Below are 20,019 nucleotides of genomic sequence, written 5' to 3' on the forward strand. Positions count from 1 at the left end.
TGCACTGCGTTACATGCTGACCGATGCACTGCCTTACATGCTGACCGATGCACTGCCTTACATGCTGACCGATGCACTGCCTTACATGCTGACCGATGCACTGCCTTACATGCTGACCGATGCACTGCCTTACATGCTGACCGATGCACTGCGTTACATGCTGACCGCTGTACTGCATTATATGCTGACCACTCTACTGCGTTATGCTTGCATGCTGACCGCTGGCCTCTGCACTGCGTTACATGCTGACCGTTGCACTGTGTTACATCCTGACTGCTGCACTGCGTTACATGCTGACTGTTGCACTGCGTTACATGCTGACTGCTGCACTGCGTTAGATGCTGACTGCTGCACTGCCTTACATATTGACCGCTGCACTGCCTTACATATTGACCACTGGCCTCTGCACTGCTTTATATACTGACTGCTGCATTGCCTTATATACTGACTGCTGCACTATGTTACATGCTGACTGCTGCACTGCGTTACAAACTGTCTGCTGCACTGCGTTTGCTACGCCGCCCTCACATCTCCCCCTGCTAAGACCCTCCCCACCTATTCTGAGACCTTCCACACCCCTCCTGAGACCCTCTGACCAAGACATCAGGCTGACACCCCCGAGCAGAGCAGCAAAGAGTATGTAGCATTTTAATATACTATTATTCTGCATTGCTGTATAATGTATTGCTGGGATTTATAGTCCTCTATAGCTGATGGTATTTTGCATTGTTGTATAATGTGCTGAAATTTGTAGTCCCTCTACAGCTTGGAGTCAGTCGCAGAACTAAAAGGGGCACAGCGGTCGTGTCGTGCAGAGAACTGACAAATTATCCCTCCACTACCAATGTGCTATAATTCTCCTCAACCCATCTTCACTTCACTTCCAGGTGTGCATGAAGAAAGGGGGTCATGTAAACATCTGATTCGGATGACGCAGCCCCACCGTAATTGACGTGGTCGAGAAAATGTATAGGGTTGAGATAAATTATGGAACACTGACTTTGACACTGTCCAGCTCCTCCCACTATCCTCTCGGAGCTCACAGACCAAAAGTCCAGCGGCCTACAGCGGGTGAGAGTGCCTAAGTACCGGCCATGGAGCGGAGTTAGGCCAGAACCATGTAGGGAGCCCAGTGGAGGAAAGCACCATCCCCCAACCAGTCACCCCTTTCATGGACTGACTAGTGAGTCTTCACATCACCCGACCATTCACACTACCATAACATGGATGGCAAAAGTGGCAAGTGGGGGCGGGGGAAGAGGCAGAGCGGGAGGGGGGCCAAGTCGCTGCACCATGGGCCTCTGGGTTGTACTTGCCCCCTGGGCTAAAAGTTGCGAGTCAGTCCCTGCGGTGCGATCAAAATAGTGCTTGCAGCATTTTGATCGCACCGGACCGGACTGCAGGCACAATGTGCCTTGCGATCCCGTGCGGGCGATCGAATTGCGGCCGGAGGGCGTGGCTACGGTGCCATTCACTTCAATGGTCCTCCATGTGATGCAGTGCGTTCCGGCCAGAATCGGACCGGAACGCACTGCATATGGTGTCAACTAACCCTGATACCTATGAAAAAATGTGCCAGCTTAATTGTCAATCCAACTTCATTTTATCTTAATGTTCTGTTAACAATCTATACAAGCCCTTTTCCCCCCCATGTGCATAACAATGTACTGTCAAAAGGGGAGCAAAGGGGTTAAAATACTTTAACAGCTCTTGCGTCTGATTGGATGCAGTTGCTGTTCAACCCGACAACTTTCCGTCTGGCTCTTTCAATTTGTCAATCAAGGGATGTCGGGCGGGAAGTGGCAGACAGGGCCATCCACTCAGTGACTTTTAACTGGTTCATGAAGAACCGCCTGATATTTGCTTAGGGTGCTCCCCAACACAGCACAGACAGCAGTAAAAGCCTAACAAAAGTTTTAACCTTTTCCTATTCTATCGCAACATGAAAAATGTCTTAAAGCCCATTTCCACCTTTGCAGAGGTATTTTTTTTAAAACATGCCATTATTGTACACCGAGTGTACATGAAGCAGGCATATGCAGTTGCTGTATATAAACATAGAAACTTACATTCTGTATTAGCATTCCTCTTCATATGCTCATAGAAATGGCCACCTCTGTGCTCAGCAATTGAGCTCTCTCTGAGCTCTGAGCTCCCTATTCATAAGTATTCATAGTGGCAACCCCCCCCCCGGACAGTATATTGTGTGCAAAGGCAGAGCTGGTGTTTACTGATCGTGTTAAAATGAATAACAAGGAGGGGGAGAGTTGTTTACAGCCTGCTTTACATCAGACCCCGGTGACAGACTTTCCTGTGGAGAAAACTTTGAATTTCTAGCATTTAAGCCTAATAAAACATTCATAAAAATGAAGAAAGCCTGCCATGTAAGTCATGAAAATGTGCACATGTATACATCATCACTGCACCTCTACATTACCACAATCAATGCTAATCACTTACAAAGGTGGAAATGGACTTTAAGTTCTATTTTAATACCACACACATCAGAAATTGGCAGTTTTGCCATTTTTGTATTTGTTAATAACAAAATGGTATATGTTGCAATTCCAAATAAATCTGATTCTCCTATGTCCACAGCACACCTAAAGAAAGTGTGTAGAGGGTGGGGCCTGCTAGGCTCCTCCCACAGCTCTGCTCTCAGCACAGACTATGTGCAGCACAGTGATGATGTCACTGCTACTTTTATGAGGTAGCAAAGACATAATTGGGTTTGCAAAGGCTTTTTTTGACACACAAAGTGGATTTATATCCTTTGTAGCTATTTTGGTATATATTTAAATCAAGTGTAGGCAAACTTTGGCCCTCCAGCTGCTGCGGAAGTACAAATTCCATTAGGCATTGCAAGACTCTGACAGCCACAGACCTGACTCCCAGAGAGGATTTGTAGTTTTTACCACAACTGGAGGGTCGGAGTTTGCATACCCCTGATTTAGATGAATGGCTGGAGTTCACCTTTAACAAGTTCACGCTTTAAAGGGCTAGCATGCTTTATATTTACAGAAAAAACATGGCATATGTTACCAAATGTGATAAGGATGGAACTTACCAACTCCTTTTACTGCACGATGTCTGGTTGAGTAACATCCGTATTTGTGAGTAACATCTTCCAGTTCTGGAACACAAGGCTGAACTTGATATTGAAATCGGCACTCGGTGTTTAGAGGTTTTGGGATTGCTTTTCTGCAGTCAGGTGGAGTGTCATATTTAATTCGATACCCTGTACGTGATAATAGATGCATGTAAATTGTTATGAATGGCAATACACATATATCACAACTTTTAGACAGTTACAAATACGACTGATAATATTTTAAAAAACACCATTTGCACTGATATAGAACATTCTGAACAAATGCCTCTCTGAAGAGGAAAACCGGTTATATTACGTCTAAAACAGATAATTTAGTAGGAGACATGAGTCTATTTACAACGCTGTGCATGTACTGTATGTTGAATACAGTGACTTCATGCATCTTGCATGTCTTCTCTGTCCTGAATGTCTTTAAATATTAAAGGAGAACTATGGGGTTAAGGCTTTTCCCCATAGTTCTCCTTAGGGTAACGGGAGGACACAAACTAGCGTCCTCCCGTCACCCTAAGATCAGTATACCGCGAGCTGTAGCTCACGGTATACTGAGACGCCGCAGCTGAAGCGGATCCCGACAATTATGTCTGGATCCGCCTAGCTGCGTGAGTGAATGCACTGCGTTACATGCTGACTGCTGCACTGTGTTACATGCTGACTGCTGCACTGCGTTACATGCTGACTGTTGCACTGCGTTACATGCTGACTGCTGCACTGCGTTAGATGCTGACTGCTGCACTGCCTTACATATTGACCGCTGCACTGCCTTACATATTGACCACTGGCCTCTGCACTGCTTTATATACTGACTGCTGCATTGCCTTATATACTGACTGCTGCACTATGTTACATGCTGACTGCTGCACTGCGTTACAAACTGTCTGCTGCACTGCGTTTGCTACGCCGCCCTCACATCTCCCCCTGCTAAGACCCTCCCCACCTATTCTGAGACCTTCCACACCCCTCCTGAGACCCTCTGACCAAGACATCAGGCTGACACCCCCGAGCAGAGCAGCAAAGAGTATGTAGCATTTTAATATACTATTATTCTGCATTGCTGTATAATGTATTGCTGGGATTTATAGTCCTCTATAGCTGATGGTATTTTGCATTGTTGTATAATGTGCTGAAATTTGTAGTCCCTCTACAGCTTGGAGTCAGTCGCAGAACTAAAAGGGGCACAGCGGTCGTGTCGTGCAGAGAACTGACAAATTATCCCTCCACTACCAATGTGCTATAATTCTCCTCAACCCATCTTCACTTCACTTCCAGGTGTGCATGAAGAAAGGGGGTCATGTAAACATCTGATTCGGATGACGCAGCCCCACCGTAATTGACGTGGTCGAGAAAATGTATAGGGTTGAGATAAATTATGGAACACTGACTTTGACACTGTCCAGCTCCTCCCACTATCCTCTCGGAGCTCACAGACCAAAAGTCCAGCGGCCTACAGCGGGTGAGAGTGCCTAAGTACCGGCCATGGAGCGGAGTTAGGCCAGAACCATGTAGGGAGCCCAGTGGAGGAAAGCACCATCCCCCAACCAGTCACCCCTTTCATGGACTGACTAGTGAGTCTTCACATCACCCGACCATTCACACTACCATAACATGGATGGCAAAAGTGGCAAGTGGGGGCGGGGGAAGAGGCAGAGCGGGAGGGGGGCCAAGTCGCTGCACCATGGGCCTCTGGGTTGTACTTGCCCCCTGGGCTAAAAGTTGCGAGTCAGTCCCTGCGGTGCGATCAAAATAGTGCTTGCAGCATTTTGATCGCACCGGACCGGACTGCAGGCACAATGTGCCTTGCGATCCCGTGCGGGCGATCGAATTGCGGCCGGAGGGCGTGGCTACGGTGCCATTCACTTCAATGGTCCTCCATGTGATGCAGTGCGTTCCGGCCAGAATCGGACCGGAACGCACTGCATATGGTGTCAACTAACCCTGATACCTATGAAAAAATGTGCCAGCTTAATTGTCAATCCAACTTCATTTTATCTTAATGTTCTGTTAACAATCTATACAAGCCCTTTTCCCCCCCATGTGCATAACAATGTACTGTCAAAAGGGGAGCAAAGGGGTTAAAATACTTTAACAGCTCTTGCGTCTGATTGGATGCAGTTGCTGTTCAACCCGACAACTTTCCGTCTGGCTCTTTCAATTTGTCAATCAAGGGATGTCGGGCGGGAAGTGGCAGACAGGGCCATCCACTCAGTGACTTTTAACTGGTTCATGAAGAACCGCCTGATATTTGCTTAGGGTGCTCCCCAACACAGCACAGACAGCAGTAAAAGCCTAACAAAAGTTTTAACCTTTTCCTATTCTATCGCAACATGAAAAATGTCTTAAAGCCCATTTCCACCTTTGCAGAGGTATTTTTTTTAAAACATGCCATTATTGTACACCGAGTGTACATGAAGCAGGCATATGCAGTTGCTGTATATAAACATAGAAACTTACATTCTGTATTAGCATTCCTCTTCATATGCTCATAGAAATGGCCACCTCTGTGCTCAGCAATTGAGCTCTCTCTGAGCTCTGAGCTCCCTATTCATAAGTATTCATAGTGGCAACCCCCCCCCCGGACAGTATATTGTGTGCAAAGGCAGAGCTGGTGTTTACTGATCGTGTTAAAATGAATAACAAGGAGGGGGAGAGTTGTTTACAGCCTGCTTTACATCAGACCCCGGTGACAGACTTTCCTGTGGAGAAAACTTTGAATTTCTAGCATTTAAGCCTAATAAAACATTCATAAAAATGAAGAAAGCCTGCCATGTAAGTCATGAAAATGTGCACATGTATACATCATCACTGCACCTCTACATTACCACAATCAATGCTAATCACTTACAAAGGTGGAAATGGACTTTAAGTTCTATTTTAATACCACACACATCAGAAATTGGCAGTTTTGCCATTTTTGTATTTGTTAATAACAAAATGGTATATGTTGCAATTCCAAATAAATCTGATTCTCCTATGTCCACAGCACACCTAAAGAAAGTGTGTAGAGGGTGGGGCCTGCTAGGCTCCTCCCACAGCTCTGCTCTCAGCACAGACTATGTGCAGCACAGTGATGATGTCACTGCTACTTTTATGAGGTAGCAAAGACATAATTGGGTTTGCAAAGGCTTTTTTTGACACACAAAGTGGATTTATATCCTTTGTAGCTATTTTGGTATATATTTAAATCAAGTGTAGGCAAACTTTGGCCCTCCAGCTGCTGCGGAAGTACAAATTCCATTAGGCATTGCAAGACTCTGACAGCCACAGACCTGACTCCCAGAGAGGATTTGTAGTTTTTACCACAACTGGAGGGTCGGAGTTTGCATACCCCTGATTTAGATGAATGGCTGGAGTTCACCTTTAACAAGTTCACGCTTTAAAGGGCTAGCATGCTTTATATTTACAGAAAAAACATGGCATATGTTACCAAATGTGATAAGGATGGAACTTACCAACTCCTTTTACTGCACGATGTCTGGTTGAGTAACATCCGTATTTGTGAGTAACATCTTCCAGTTCTGGAACACAAGGCTGAACTTGATATTGAAATCGGCACTCGGTGTTTAGAGGTTTTGGGATTGCTTTTCTGCAGTCAGGTGGAGTGTCATATTTAATTCGATACCCTGTACGTGATAATAGATGCATGTAAATTGTTATGAATGGCAATACACATATATCACAACTTTTAGACAGTTACAAATACGACTGATAATATTTTAAAAAACACCATTTGCACTGATATAGAACATTCTGAACAAATGCCTCTCTGAAGAGGAAAACCGGTTATATTACGTCTAAAACAGATAATTTAGTAGGAGACATGAGTCTATTTACAACGCTGTGCATGTACTGTATGTTGAATACAGTGACTTCATGCATCTTGCATGTCTTCTCTGTCCTGAATGTCTTTAAATATTAAAGGAGAACTATGGGGTTAAGGCTTTTCCCCATAGTTCTCCTTAGGGTAACGGGAGGACACAAACTAGCGTCCTCCCGTCACCCTAAGATCAGTATACCGCGAGCTGTAGCTCACGGTATACTGAGACGCCGCAGCTGAAGCGGATCCCGACAATTATGTCTGGATCCGCCTAGCTGCGTGAGTGACAGCTGGCTCTGCCTATCAGAGCCAGCTGTACACGTCCCCTCCCCCGTCCGTTCCGCCTGTCAGCGGAACGGAGCGGGGGTAATCCAGCCCCTCCCCTGTCACGGCAGAGAGCCGTGACAGGATCGAGAGGTGAGCGAACGCCGGTATGTGTTCGCTCACTTCCCGATCTACTGAGCCTACCTGTGACAGTCTCATTGTCACAGGTCGGCTAGAACTATGAGGTGAGTGAAAAGCATAGTTCTCCTTTAAGTACAAGAAAACAACAAAAGCACTATTTACAACACATCAAATATAACATTTGATGCCATAGTTGCCAAATCATTCCTTTTAAGTGTATCTCAACCCAAAACCCAAATATGTAATATAATACAGCTTACCAGTCCTTAAAGGATAATTAAAGCCTCGGGTGTTTTTGCATATATCTACTGCTAGCAAGCAGTAGATATATGCAAAACATGTTTTTTTTTAAACGCTTTGAAAAGGGTTAATGCTCCCGTCCAAAAATGTGAAAAATCTCAGGCGGCGGCAAAGCATCTTGGGGCGGGTGCATGCGCAGATCACATTTTCGGCCGGGAAGGCTCCTCTCTATGGAGGAACAATGGAGCCACCCTTGGACAGCAGCATTGTCACCCAGTGGGGAGGGTAGTGTTAGATGGACTAGCAGACTTACATGGACTTGACAAGACAAACTCCAGATAACACTTTTTAAGCCAATGCAGCCACAGCTGTTCTTGGTTTTCCTTTTGGCATAAAAGTTTTACATTAGTGAATAAAAGGTGACCATCATAAGCACCCCTGTCAGTGTTAAATGGTTCTGATGGAGTTTGGTTCTGAAGGAGTTTGAGCTGTCAGAGCTGTAAGATAGGCAGTCCAGTCACTAGGGAGCATCAAGAAGCATATGTTACTTGAAAAATGTACAGGTCTAAGTTTAGACACACATATTGCAATCTAATTGCACAATCTAATGACACAAAAAACTATACATATAACTATATAACTGGCTATGAAATCCAATTTCTGTTTAAAGAGGAAATCCTCTTTAATCAAAATCAATCCCCTCTGGGTGACCAATGTACTGTACATTGCAAGGATTTTAACAAACTTTGCTGCAGATTCCTACCTTTTCTGTTCTGAAAATATAAGTTTGTTCCAGCGTGTCCTTTCCAGACTGATTCCTGAATGTGAGGGTGTGTGTTAGTTATAACCATCACAGTAACACTTTCTGTGATGTATTGAGGAAAGTTGTAGTGCCAGCATCCCTTTAGTAGTATTTAACCCCTGGAAAGTGTCTCACCATTGTCATCAAAAATGCAATTCGTATGGCAAGGGATGGCTAAAATTTTACTTGTATCTTATTGCAGATGTCTGTCATAATTAGCCAATCACAAAAACAGGAAATTACATTTCTGGGGCGTTCCGTGCGCCAGCTATGTATAAAACACCTCCAGGTCACCATATGGCATTTCATTTTTTGACAGTTTTAGAAAATTACAGTGGCGGCAGTTTTAAATGGAAAGGTAACTTTTAATAACATTAAATTACAAAATGGCTCATGTAGCAATTCTATCTATGCAATTATAATTATATAAAATTGCTAATTATAAATTAGCTATTATATATATGATATATGATATATTCTTTATTATGTTTTTTCCATTTTATGATACATTGTCATTATTTTTTTAAAGTTCTCTTGAAGTAGGCCTACTTTTTAAGTAGGCCTTCGGACTACAGAGTTGCTGGTAAACCTAAAGGAGGTTGTACAAAAATTGTTCAGATTGTAACTTCTGTGGTCACCTTTCAGAAGTGCAGGGATCCTGTTTAACAAAATTCACCAGAAGCCTGAAGTGGTTATCTCTGGCAGTATTTCAAAATTCTGCATATGACTGTTGGGGAGACTAAGGCCCCGTTCACACCTTTCCGTTTTGTCGGGCGTTCAACGCTCTATGAACGCTCTACAAAACGTACAACCATGAAAATCCCATTGTTTTCTATGGGTATGGTTCACACCTTTCCGTATTTCCGCCCGTCTGAACGCCCTACAAAACGGCTGACGCCCAAACAAGTACATGTACTTCTTTGGGCCGTTTTGGAGGGCGTTTTCCATTGGGATACAGCCAAGTAGCCTTCGGAATCGCGCGACGGTCGCGTGATTTTTTACCGCGGATCGCGGTAAAAAAACCACGTGACGGTCGTGCGACAGACGTGCATGCGTAATACGCCTAGGTGTGAACCCAGCCTTATAATTTCAGACTTGACCACATGCTCCTGACAGTTAGAGGCATGGGACGTCACAAAATGTGTTTTTTGTTGTTTTTGTTTTATGGAAATGGTGTTGTGAAATATTGTCATTTGAGAAGCAAATGGTGCATGATGGAATACTCCAACAATAAAATAACATCTGCATTGTTCATTGTGAAATGCTGCCAAATGCTGTCAGAAATTGAATTGATTTAATGAAACAGGTTATGCAGGTATAGTATTGCATAACATTTCTCACCTGGAAATAGAGAATAATAACTGTCCCATACCGCAATGCATACATTTAGGCTATATACACTCTTCTTTGACAGAACTACAGAGCCATGCTATTGAAAACATGCAATCATTTATTCTTGAACTGACAAATACAGCTAGGAAATCACTCATTTGAGTTTCACCTTATGACAGCCCATTGTTTAACACTGCTGAAGGCAATTCATTAGGCAATATTAGGGGTGTGCTGGCAGCTTTAAAGATGAACTAGTATTCCTTATGGATTATTATGATATCTCATAACTGATAATAGCTGAAAGAATTGGCTAAACTCTACAGGGAGCCAAAACTATATTTCTATTTTGAACAAAATACATTTAGAGTAGACTTTCATTGTCTGTACCTTGAGTATAGGTACAGATCTCCAATAGGTAACAGACCTGTAGCCATCCAGTTGAAAATGTTGTATGATTGTAAGTAAACCATTCAAACAAGTAATGTAAGTTCCATTAACCCACAGTCCTGTCTTTTTTCTACTTTGCCCTGATCCCAGTGCAATGGTGGCTTTAACTCACTTCCTGTTCCATTATAGCTGTTCTGCCCACAGATGACATTTGGCAGATAATCCCGTGCATGCCATTTAGTATGAGACGGTCCACTATTGTCGCCTTTCTTTTTGGGTAGGTTGCAGACTTTGCATGAGAAGATAAACACACCATTCAGAAATAGTCTATATGTCATCTAAAAAGAGCCCAGGATTTAGAATGATCGACACATGCCTATTGGAAAAAGCAGGGAATCACCAGCACTTTTGAGTGCTGGTGATTCCCTGCTTTTTCTGTGTCTGCACGGCGCCATCCGTGAACCAATATCACTGCGAGCACCATCCTTTCTTGCCTGGCCGGGACTGTTGTGAGGTGTGCGGAGGGGTCCCCCAACGACCTACACATGCCTATTGGAAACACAATCTAAGATAAAAGTGTAACGTTCACCCTCTGGCACTGGGTGTAAGATGGTATTATTAGGATGCAAACACACTTGCATCTTCCTGCAATGCAGAGCCTCCATTTATGTTCCTGTGCAGAGTCTTTTACTCAAAATCGTACCTTGTGGTATTCCTAGATAGTCCCTTTTATATGTGGAGAGATATTGGGATGCCATTACTCTCTGCACCTCTGCAATAGATAGAGGCTTAATACAAGAAGAGCGGCTGTCTTCTGTCATCTTTTTCTCTTGATGAGGTAACCGCCAGGCTGCAAAAGTCTGCAGATAAAAAGAATTTACTAAAGGTTGTTAATAGCCAGAAGGTATAACATTGTACAATGTCTTTAACATAATGACCTTCAGAAAGCATTCTGTATTGTTTGTCTTCAGATGTTGTTATCTGCTTTCAGGGGCACATCATCCATATACTAATCCTCAGAGATAAGATTACAATATTAGAAGCCACATACAAAACAGGCGGCTTCTCTTCTATCTTAAGTACAATGCTAATTCCAGCACGGGTTAGGGTTAGAGTGGCCATATGACTGGATGACCTGGCTCCTCTCATTCTTAAATGTGCCTACAAACAGACTGTTGAGTATGGCATTGGCTTTCCACATAGGTGCCCAAACTGCACTCTATTTATGGGAGACAGACAGCTTAAAGAAGAACATCAGTTATCTAAAAGGTGAACCCCCACACTGCAAGGGGGCTGGCATTCAGAAGATATGCTCACCTGATCCTCAGTCCTGCATTTGTCAATGCTCTCCACTCTCCCCCTCCTGTGGTATGTCCCTCACCATCCTCATGTCTAATGCAGGTGAATGGACTGCATTAGACGTGATGATGTCAGCAGGGCTTGGACTGCCGAAGCCCGGGAGAGAAGAGTCTGCAGGGACTGGTCTAGCAGCCAGGCGGGATGGAGTATAGGGTGAGTATATTTTCTATTTGAAACCTTAAAACAAAATGAGCAGTTAAGCCTTGCAATGCGGGGGTAGCCCCACTTCAAGGGTTAACCTTTTAGATTTCTGGAGTTCTGCTATAAAATCCATTTATTCGTTCTTTTTTTTCATTGTGTTTGCTATTAACTACAGAGAGATAACCCTTAGATGGATCGGACTCTGTATTTTCCAGTTCTAGCTCTTGGTATTCCAGCCGTTTCAAGTTTTGGGAAGGGCCAGATTATCATTTTTGTTTTGGGTTTCCCCTACTTTGCTGTGCACTTTTTATTCAAATATAGTCTTCTCCAGATTCTACCAACACCTTCACATCTGCTAACGCTGTTCATAACAACCTGGAGATGCATTCATGGATTGGTACAAGGATTAATCTTCAAACATTTCCTGCAAATTAGCATTTAGCTCCCTGGTAATCCTATCATGACTTTAAACAAGCCTTGGTTGGGCCATTACTCAACAAGCTCAATGTACTCTAAGGCAGCGTTTCTCATCCTTTTTACAGTCACAGCACCCTTTAAAAGTATGCAAAATCTCAAGGTACCCCAATTAGAAATGGACAAAATCATGTCCATGGTTTCTGGCTGTGTCCGCCCTCTCTAATCGTGCTGATGGTGTGTGAATCTTGCATTGATTGGCTGTCTGTCAGGTGGGCCCCGCCCCTGTCACGTGGGGCCATATGCCATGACGCTGTGTCCGAGGTAGACTGCTGTGCATTGGAGGGAAGGGGCTGACGTCTTATATCCCGCCCCTCTCCATTCGGCCGGTCCCTCGGCTATCCCACTCCCCGCTGCTTGTGTGCAGCGTTTGGATAGAGCGTGGTCTATTTGATTTGGCCATTGTTGCTTTGTTATCGTGCCCACGTGTGCCGCAGACATGGCGGGAGATTCAAATGTCATCAAACGTATGGCGCTGTGTATTAAGCAGGAGGTGAGTGATTTAGTCTATTATTCATTCAACTATCACCATATACTGCTGCCACTTATTGCTCAACGACTATTGATGAGATGTGGGCGATCAGCTGCATCAGATTGATTGGCTGTGGTTTGAGGTCACATGTTGTTCACCCCCTCTATTTATATGTATCTTAGTTCATAACTTGTTAGCTCTAAGGAAGGTGGAATATCCCCCGAAATGCGTCAGATCGCTAGGTAGCCTCTGTGGGGATCTGCTTTGTATTATCCATCCGGATATAACTATGCGGGTAGTATTTTGTCAATTTTCAATTCTATTTTAATAAAACGGTATTATTCGAGGAAAAGTAAATGTAAAAAAGGATGTGTGACCTCTCCAAAATCCATACTGTACCCTTATCCTAGGGGGCGACCCAATGCAAAAACACAGAAAAGGGTTTCCCTTTTTAAATCAGAGTCTCCCTTTCACATCACAAGTCCCCCTTTACGTCAGGAACCCTCTTCACATTATCACATACGCATTTAAAATGGTTTTCTAAACGCATATATACAGGTGAAACTCGAATAATTAGAATATCGTGCAAAGTTCATTTATTTCACTAATGCAACTTAAAAGGTGAAACTAATATATGAGATAGACTCATTACATGCAAAGCAAGATAGTTCAAGCCGTGATTTGTCATCATTGTGATTATTATGGCGTACAGCTCATGAAAACCCCAAATCCACAACCTCAAAAAAGTAGATTATTACATGCAATCAATAAAACAAGGATTGTACATAGAACAATATCGGACCTCTGAAAAGTACAAGCATGCATATGTACTCAGTACTTGGTTTGGGCCCCTTTTGCAGAACTTACTGCAATTACTTTTGCACGATATTCTAATTATTCGAGTTTCCCCTGTATGCATCTAATAATTTGAATAGATCTATTCACACCTTGCATTTACAAGCAGCAGCTGTCACCCATTCAAGTCAATGATCAGGTGACAGCGGCTGCATGTACACCGCATGTAATGATATGTGATATGAATACATGCGTTTAGGAATAATTCTCCCTGCATGCATCTATCGTGCATCCAGGGATAGTGATTGATTCCTAACCACATGTAATCATATCACATATATCATTACATGCGGTGTGCAGACCTTTACATGCAGCATTACATGATCATTAACTTGAATGGGTGACAGCTACCGCATGTAAACGCCACAATAGGGATTCCTGCGGAAGGAAAATGCAAGTCACTGACGCAGGAATCCCTAATCGCACCTAAACTTACAGGTGTGAATGGGGCCTTATCGTGTGTATATTAGTGTTTGTAATTCTAGTTGTGGGGGGTTGTGCATATTTCTGTGTGTGTGTATTTCTATGTGTGCATATCTCTGTGTGTGAACTATGAAATTTGGTAACAGCCTCCATGGGAGAAAAAAATGTGTCTAGTGGCCCCGCGAGTGAATTGAGTTTGAGACCCCTGTCCTAGATTGTTCACTTCTCCTGCCTTCACCCTTTTGTGAATAACCCTGCAAGTGTTTCCGGTGCAATGCATACCTCCCAGCTTTCTGTAACAGTAGAGTGGGGCATGTTTTAGTGCAAAATGTTCAGGTAGAGGACTCACATTTTGCACATCCTCATCCACACTGATCATTTAATTGTAGACCAAGAGCTGCATATTTACCTATAGACAGGTCTGTATATGAGACATAAAATTGAGAAATTTAAAGTGTATGTAAACTAAATATTAAAGCTATGTAAATATCTCTCTTTTTTCCTTGTGTAGATGTGAAAGTTTTTTTTATTGGTGTAAGTATATGTTTAATACAAACATATACTCTCTCTGAGGCCTTCCTTAAATAGTGACAACAAAATCCTGGCAGCTCCCAATGCCTCAGTAACAATGTCACCCTCCTGTGTGACCTACAAGCAGCTGTGCTTTCATCCAATCTGCTGCAGTCAGTGTTGGTTGACAACCTCCTGTTAGTTGATTGACAACTCCTCTGACCAACTCCTCTGACCATTTACCAGCTGAGAAGGGGACTTTACTGAGCTTTTTTGGACAGCTTGGCTAATAAAGGAAGTTAAAAAAGGACCTACTGGCAGCATCATTAGGTAATAAAACTATGGGTAAGGGGTAACTAAAAAGAATTATGTGGTAATGCTATTGAAAGACTGCATTAGCAGAGAGGTAGACAGAGGAATTTGGTTCCAAAAGAGGGCCTGACACTTTAAAGGAGGGACTCTTGGGATTTATACAGTGTACTGCAAAGCCGACAATACGTAAACTTTAATAGTAACTTCTTGGCCCTAACAGCTTCTTGGCATGTAATCCCCCGGAAGCAGGAATCTGGTATATAAAAAATTACCTTGTCAGGGTGAGGTCGGTGATTTCTGGCTCCTGATGATGTTGCAGCTCTGATAGGTTCTGTTGTGGAATGGGGTTTACACCCAAATTCATCACTATACATGCTTATTCCAATGGGATCACACAAGTAGTAGGGGTTCCTGTAGCTTTTAGAGATCTTAGGGCTGTGAAACAATAATAGGATGAACACAGATATCCTAGACTTTCAAAATGGGTAACAAATGCTACCAGGTACATCTTTTACTTCCAGCACCCAGGACCCTTGTTCTCTGCATGGAAGCAGTAATTTCTATGCAAAGGTCAGCACACACATAGTTACATAGTATTTGGGGTTGGATAAAGACATACGTCCATCAAGTCCAACCCATATAGGTCCACGCATCATCTCATTCTTAGGGATACTGGTATCCCTGGATATTACGGTCCCTCAAGAAATTGTCCAAACGTTTCTTGAACAAATCTACACTCTTGGCTGAAATCACTGCCGATGGCAGTGAGTTCCAGACCTTAACCGCTCTTACTGTAAAGAACCCTCTTCGCCCATTGTGCTGGAATTTTTTCTCCACCAACTTTAGGTGGTCAACACTCCCTTGTTGAGTCAAAGCCTGAGCTCTCCAATCAGAGGGGAGTCTGAGTTTTACTGATTGCAGACTTATATGTCTAACTGATTAGGTGATGTGTCAGACCTTTGCAAAGAGATCATTGCTTCACTACAAAAAGCAAGGATTCCGTTCTACTGGCTACTTTAGAAAGAAAATTAACTGTAAGACATAGCATGCCGTTTGTTTTGATGCACATGAAATGTATTTAGCCAATTTAAATTAGGCTTTTAACTGGCATAGCTGCTAAATGATTCTGATTAACATATCTTAGCATTCAATCTGCAAAGTTTCTTGCCTTACAGTAAAATCCCTAAAGAAGCTGCTGAATTCCTATCTTTTGAGCCAGTGTATTCAATGGCTTATGCAGCCAACTTTCTTTCAGCCCAGTGATGACTTGCCTCTGTACACTGGACCATGAAACCTTTGCCCAAAGCATGCAAGTATGTACAGTATGTCCAACAATGTGCAGGTAGGGCCACCCATGTCTTTTTCTTCTTCTTGGCTAGGGTGGTCTAATCCGCAACAGATTTGTCAATTCACTGTGAAATGTAAATCAACACATATATGCAGTTCTGATGGGTTCTGACCTTCCTCATAGTGGAAGAAAGATAGGAAGTAATCTTCTGTGCAACTGCTTATGCGACCCGCATATCTTCAATCTGCACCATTCAATATCTTAACAGATATCCCCAGCCTCAAAAGTCAGTAGGAGGCCATAGAAAAGCAAAGATAAATGATTTGCCATTTTCCCGGCAGACATATTTCTGCTGATCTTCTACACATGTATGGGGAACGTGGGAGGAATGAATTGTGACTTACCGTACAGCAATAGTTTGTGGGCTGACTTTCTGCGGGTAGTCTCGATTCATTGATGTTTCGTATGGATTCCATAGATTCCCTCCTATATGAACAATAAATAGTTTCCTCTGTGATAAAGATGAAATTCTATAAAGCTGGCCACACATGTAACAAAATGTCCTTCATACAGTGGCAAATCCGGGGTATGGTACACATGGCCCATGCCCTGGGCAACACTTGAAGGGAGGGGAAGCAATGCTCGGTGGGTCAGCAAACTGCCTGGCATTCTACAATCCAACCACAAGCGGCCAGGGGGTTGAACGACGATTACTGCGGGTTGAATGCAGGGAGGCACCAGGTCATTGGTTGGTTGCTAAGATACTGGGCTGTGCAGGCGAGTGGAATGTAATCCTCGCCTAGGCAAGAATCCTAAAAGTGCCGACAGGGGTCTCAAAAAGATATTTGTGGGAGGAAAAAAAATAAAAGTCCAATTATGAGAGACAAGTGGGTTAGGAGGTCGATGAGGTAAAAAGGGTAGTGGGGGAAGGTCCCCTTTAAGGGAATGCAAAATGTTTCTACAGCAGTAATGTTTATTTTTACAATTCTTTTCTTTTTTCTTCGTAGGTAAATAATAAAAATGTTATCTATAAATACGTCATATTTACTCTTTTTAGCCCAGCAGGTGGTTAGTATAAAACTTTCATTCCAGGATTGCAGATAGGTGCTGTGCTGACAATATAGACCAAGGGTAAGCAAACTCTAGCCCTCCAGCTGTGGGAAAACTATAAATCCTATCATACATAGCCTCTGGGAGTCATGCCTGTGGCTGTCAGAGCCTTGCCATACCTAATAGGATTTGTAGTTGCACCACAGTTGGAGGGCTAGATTTGGCTTTCCCCTGATATAGACACACATAAATAAACGAGTCAGGTGATTGAATAATAGGAGGCAAACTCCCCCGTACACCTCTCCAACTAGAGAGACAGTGCCCTCTAGAGCCTTAGTCAAGAACAGTCCAAAAGGCAGGGCTAGTGTTGGGCTTTCTTATTAGACAGCCCAGCATGCACTGCACAAGCTGAGGCATAAATCACCCGGTAATAAATGCATATAAATACAAATTATAATACAATTGATATACAGTTTGTATAAGTTTACATAACACAACTGGCCACAAACCTCTACATTGTAATAGACGTACCGGGTTACGGTCCACCGTCGGGCTCCAACGCCGTCTTGCGCAGGCGCGCCGTGGTAACCCCTCACCTCCTAGCAGGGACTCAGTAGTGCGCAGGCACTCCCTGAGACTCCGCCCACCTCATTCGAGCAGTCGGCTTAAAGCCGCTGCTCACTGATTGATCGGCGTCCTACTGTTGATTGTAGCAGGACACTGATCAATCAGTGTCTGCCTTGCTGCCCTTCAGGATCATCAGCCACAAGCAGGTCGTCGGATCCAAGAGTCTCAGGGCTCTACCATTGACCACCAAACAAACCGCAAGTAGAGGCTTATGCCTCCTGGCTACCAGGACACTACTATAGTGCTGTTGTGCTGAACTTCATTACCTGCTAGCTAAACTCCTTGCTGTTGCTCACAGCCATTAACTCTGTGTGATACTGCTGTTGTGCTGAACTTCATACACCTGCTAGCTAAACTCCTAGCTGTTGCTCACAGCCATTAATCCTGTGTGCTATTGCTGTTGTGCTGAACTTCATACCCTGCTCTCTAACTACCAGAGGAGTGGCACTTACATTGTTGCCAAGGGGAGTATGATGTTAAGCAGCCCTCGATCCGCCTAACCAAATACAGGGCAACAGAGTTCACAACTGATCCTCATCCATGAAACTCCGCAGTTGCGATCCATTCCCATAGATAGGAGAAGCGAGGCTTTACATACATACACCACTCAATTTACCAGAATTGCATTTAAAGTCTGCAAATAGAATTCTAATGTAAGTCCTGTATTTTTAAGGTGACACTACTGACTGACTCGGCTGTAGATCCTCAAATCATCTCTGAATTGGGGCTGACACTGTCCTTCCTTCTGGAGGGTGGCTACTTTTGTTCCTCATGGTCCCTGTGTGTGTTGTAAAGTAGTCAGCGCTCCAAGCTCGCTCCGGTGATGGACTACAATCTCAATACAAATTAGTAAAGTAAACGTGAGATTGTAGTCTATTACGGGAGCAAGCTTAAAACGGTGGCTACTTTACAACACACACAGGGACCATGGAGAACAAAAGTAGCCCCCCTTCAGAAGGAAGGACAGTGTCAGCACCAATCCAGAGATGATTTGAGGATTCACAGCTGAGTGATACACAAATAAGGTACATTTTTGTTAATAGGTAAAGTCCATTTCCACCCCCCTCTTGAAAAGTCGGGCGCTCGGTCATGGACCGAACGCCCGACAGTATCAGGAGAGAGGAGGGGACCCGGCGGCATACCTTATACCGCCGGGTGACTGTCTCCTCCTCTCTCTGCCGGCGTCCATCACCAAGATGGCCGCCGGCAGGTATCGGAATACGGCCGCGCGTGCGCGATGACGTCTCGGCGGGGTGACACTCGGGACACCGCTCCGGGTATCACCCAGCCTCGGGACGCCACTGTATACATCTGCACATTTTCATGACTCGCATTTTAGGCTTTTCTTATTTTTATTTAATGAAGGTTTTAATAGGCCTGAAGCCTAAAAATTAAACATTTTCTCCACAGGAAAATTAGTCAGACACCAGGGATGGATGGTAATTAGGCTGTAACCAGCTCTCCCCCTCCCTGTTATTCATTGTAGCAGGATCAGTAAACGCCAGCTCTGCCATTGCACACAATACACTGGAGGGGGGACGGGGGCCACTATGAATACTTATGAATGGGGGAGCTCAAACAGAGCTTGCAAAACACAGCAGCATTTCCATAAGAAGATGAAGAGGAAAGCTAACAAAAAATATAAGTTTCTGTTTTTCATATACATCAACTGCATATGCTGGCTTCATGTACACTCAGTGTTCATTGCTGGCATGTTTTTTAAAAATTACCTTTGTAAAGGTGGAAATTGGCTTTAAGGTCCCTGGATGCATTTTTAAGATTTAACTCCTGAGTTTAGTGTCACTTTAAAGACTGCTGTCAGGCTTCTGCCTCCCATGTGACTTACTGACCACAATAAATATAGCGATTTAAAATAAGAAGCTGCTCAAAGCATTTGAATTAAACAACTGAACCCATCTGCTTACAATAGCAGCTACTTCTAAAATATGCAATTCTTAAGAAAACAACAACTTTCTATGCAAGATGCATTTCCCTACATAACCTGACATGCAAAGTAGTAGTAAACACATCAAATCTTAGAACATTTTTGATCATATAGCTGGCAAAAAAGGAAAGTCTTCCATGGTAGGGGTTATGTTATGTGCAGTATATTTGTCACCACTAGGAGGCAGATGGCCATAAAGAACATTACAGATATTTCTATAGTGCCGACAATATATGCAGGGCTTTTACATAGTTACACATTCACATCAGTCCCTGCCCTTAAAGGAGAACTATGGGGACACAAACTAGCATCCTCCCGTCACCCAAAGCTCAGTATACTGTGAGCTACAGCTCGCGGTATACCGAGACGCCGCAGCCAGGACGGATCCCGACATTACTGTCTGGATCCACCCAGCTGCGTGACTGACAGCTGGCTCAGCCTATCTAGAGGCAGAGCCAGCTGTCAGTCACGCAG

The 20,019-nt window shown here is 43.7% G+C and overlaps 1 protein-coding gene and 1 long non-coding RNA gene across 3 annotated transcripts in view; one reads left to right on the top strand and one right to left on the bottom strand.

Annotated features, from left to right (window-relative positions):
- TEX26 (testis expressed 26) overlaps positions 1 to 20,019 on the bottom strand; it is a 39,652-nt gene that overhangs the window by 5,530 nt on the left and 14,103 nt on the right. The window contains exons 3-6 of one of the 2 annotated variants that reach the window (XM_018555479.1): positions 16,328 to 16,409; positions 14,908 to 15,070; positions 10,793 to 10,949; positions 6,559 to 6,729 (exon numbers count right to left, since the gene is read on the bottom strand). In XM_018555479.1, the coding sequence (XP_018410981.1) occupies positions 6,559 to 6,729; positions 10,793 to 10,949; positions 14,908 to 15,070; positions 16,328 to 16,409 (573 nt within the window). The remainder of the gene's footprint in view (positions 1 to 6,558; positions 6,730 to 10,792; positions 10,950 to 14,907; positions 15,071 to 16,327; positions 16,410 to 20,019) is intronic. The other variant, XM_018555480.1, reaches the window with a different exon arrangement.
- LOC108786230 overlaps positions 10,256 to 20,019 on the top strand; it is a 19,573-nt gene continuing 9,809 nt past the window's right edge. Inside the window, exons 1-2 of the long non-coding RNA XR_001941184.1 lie at positions 10,256 to 10,266; positions 11,038 to 11,043. This is a non-coding gene — a long non-coding RNA (uncharacterized LOC108786230). The remainder of the gene's footprint in view (positions 10,267 to 11,037; positions 11,044 to 20,019) is intronic.

Source organism: Nanorana parkeri, unplaced genomic scaffold (assembly GCF_000935625.1).
Source record: "Nanorana parkeri isolate BGI_ZX_2015 unplaced genomic scaffold, ASM93562v1 scaffold198, whole genome shotgun sequence".
NCBI lineage: Eukaryota > Metazoa > Chordata > Amphibia > Anura > Dicroglossidae > Nanorana > Nanorana parkeri.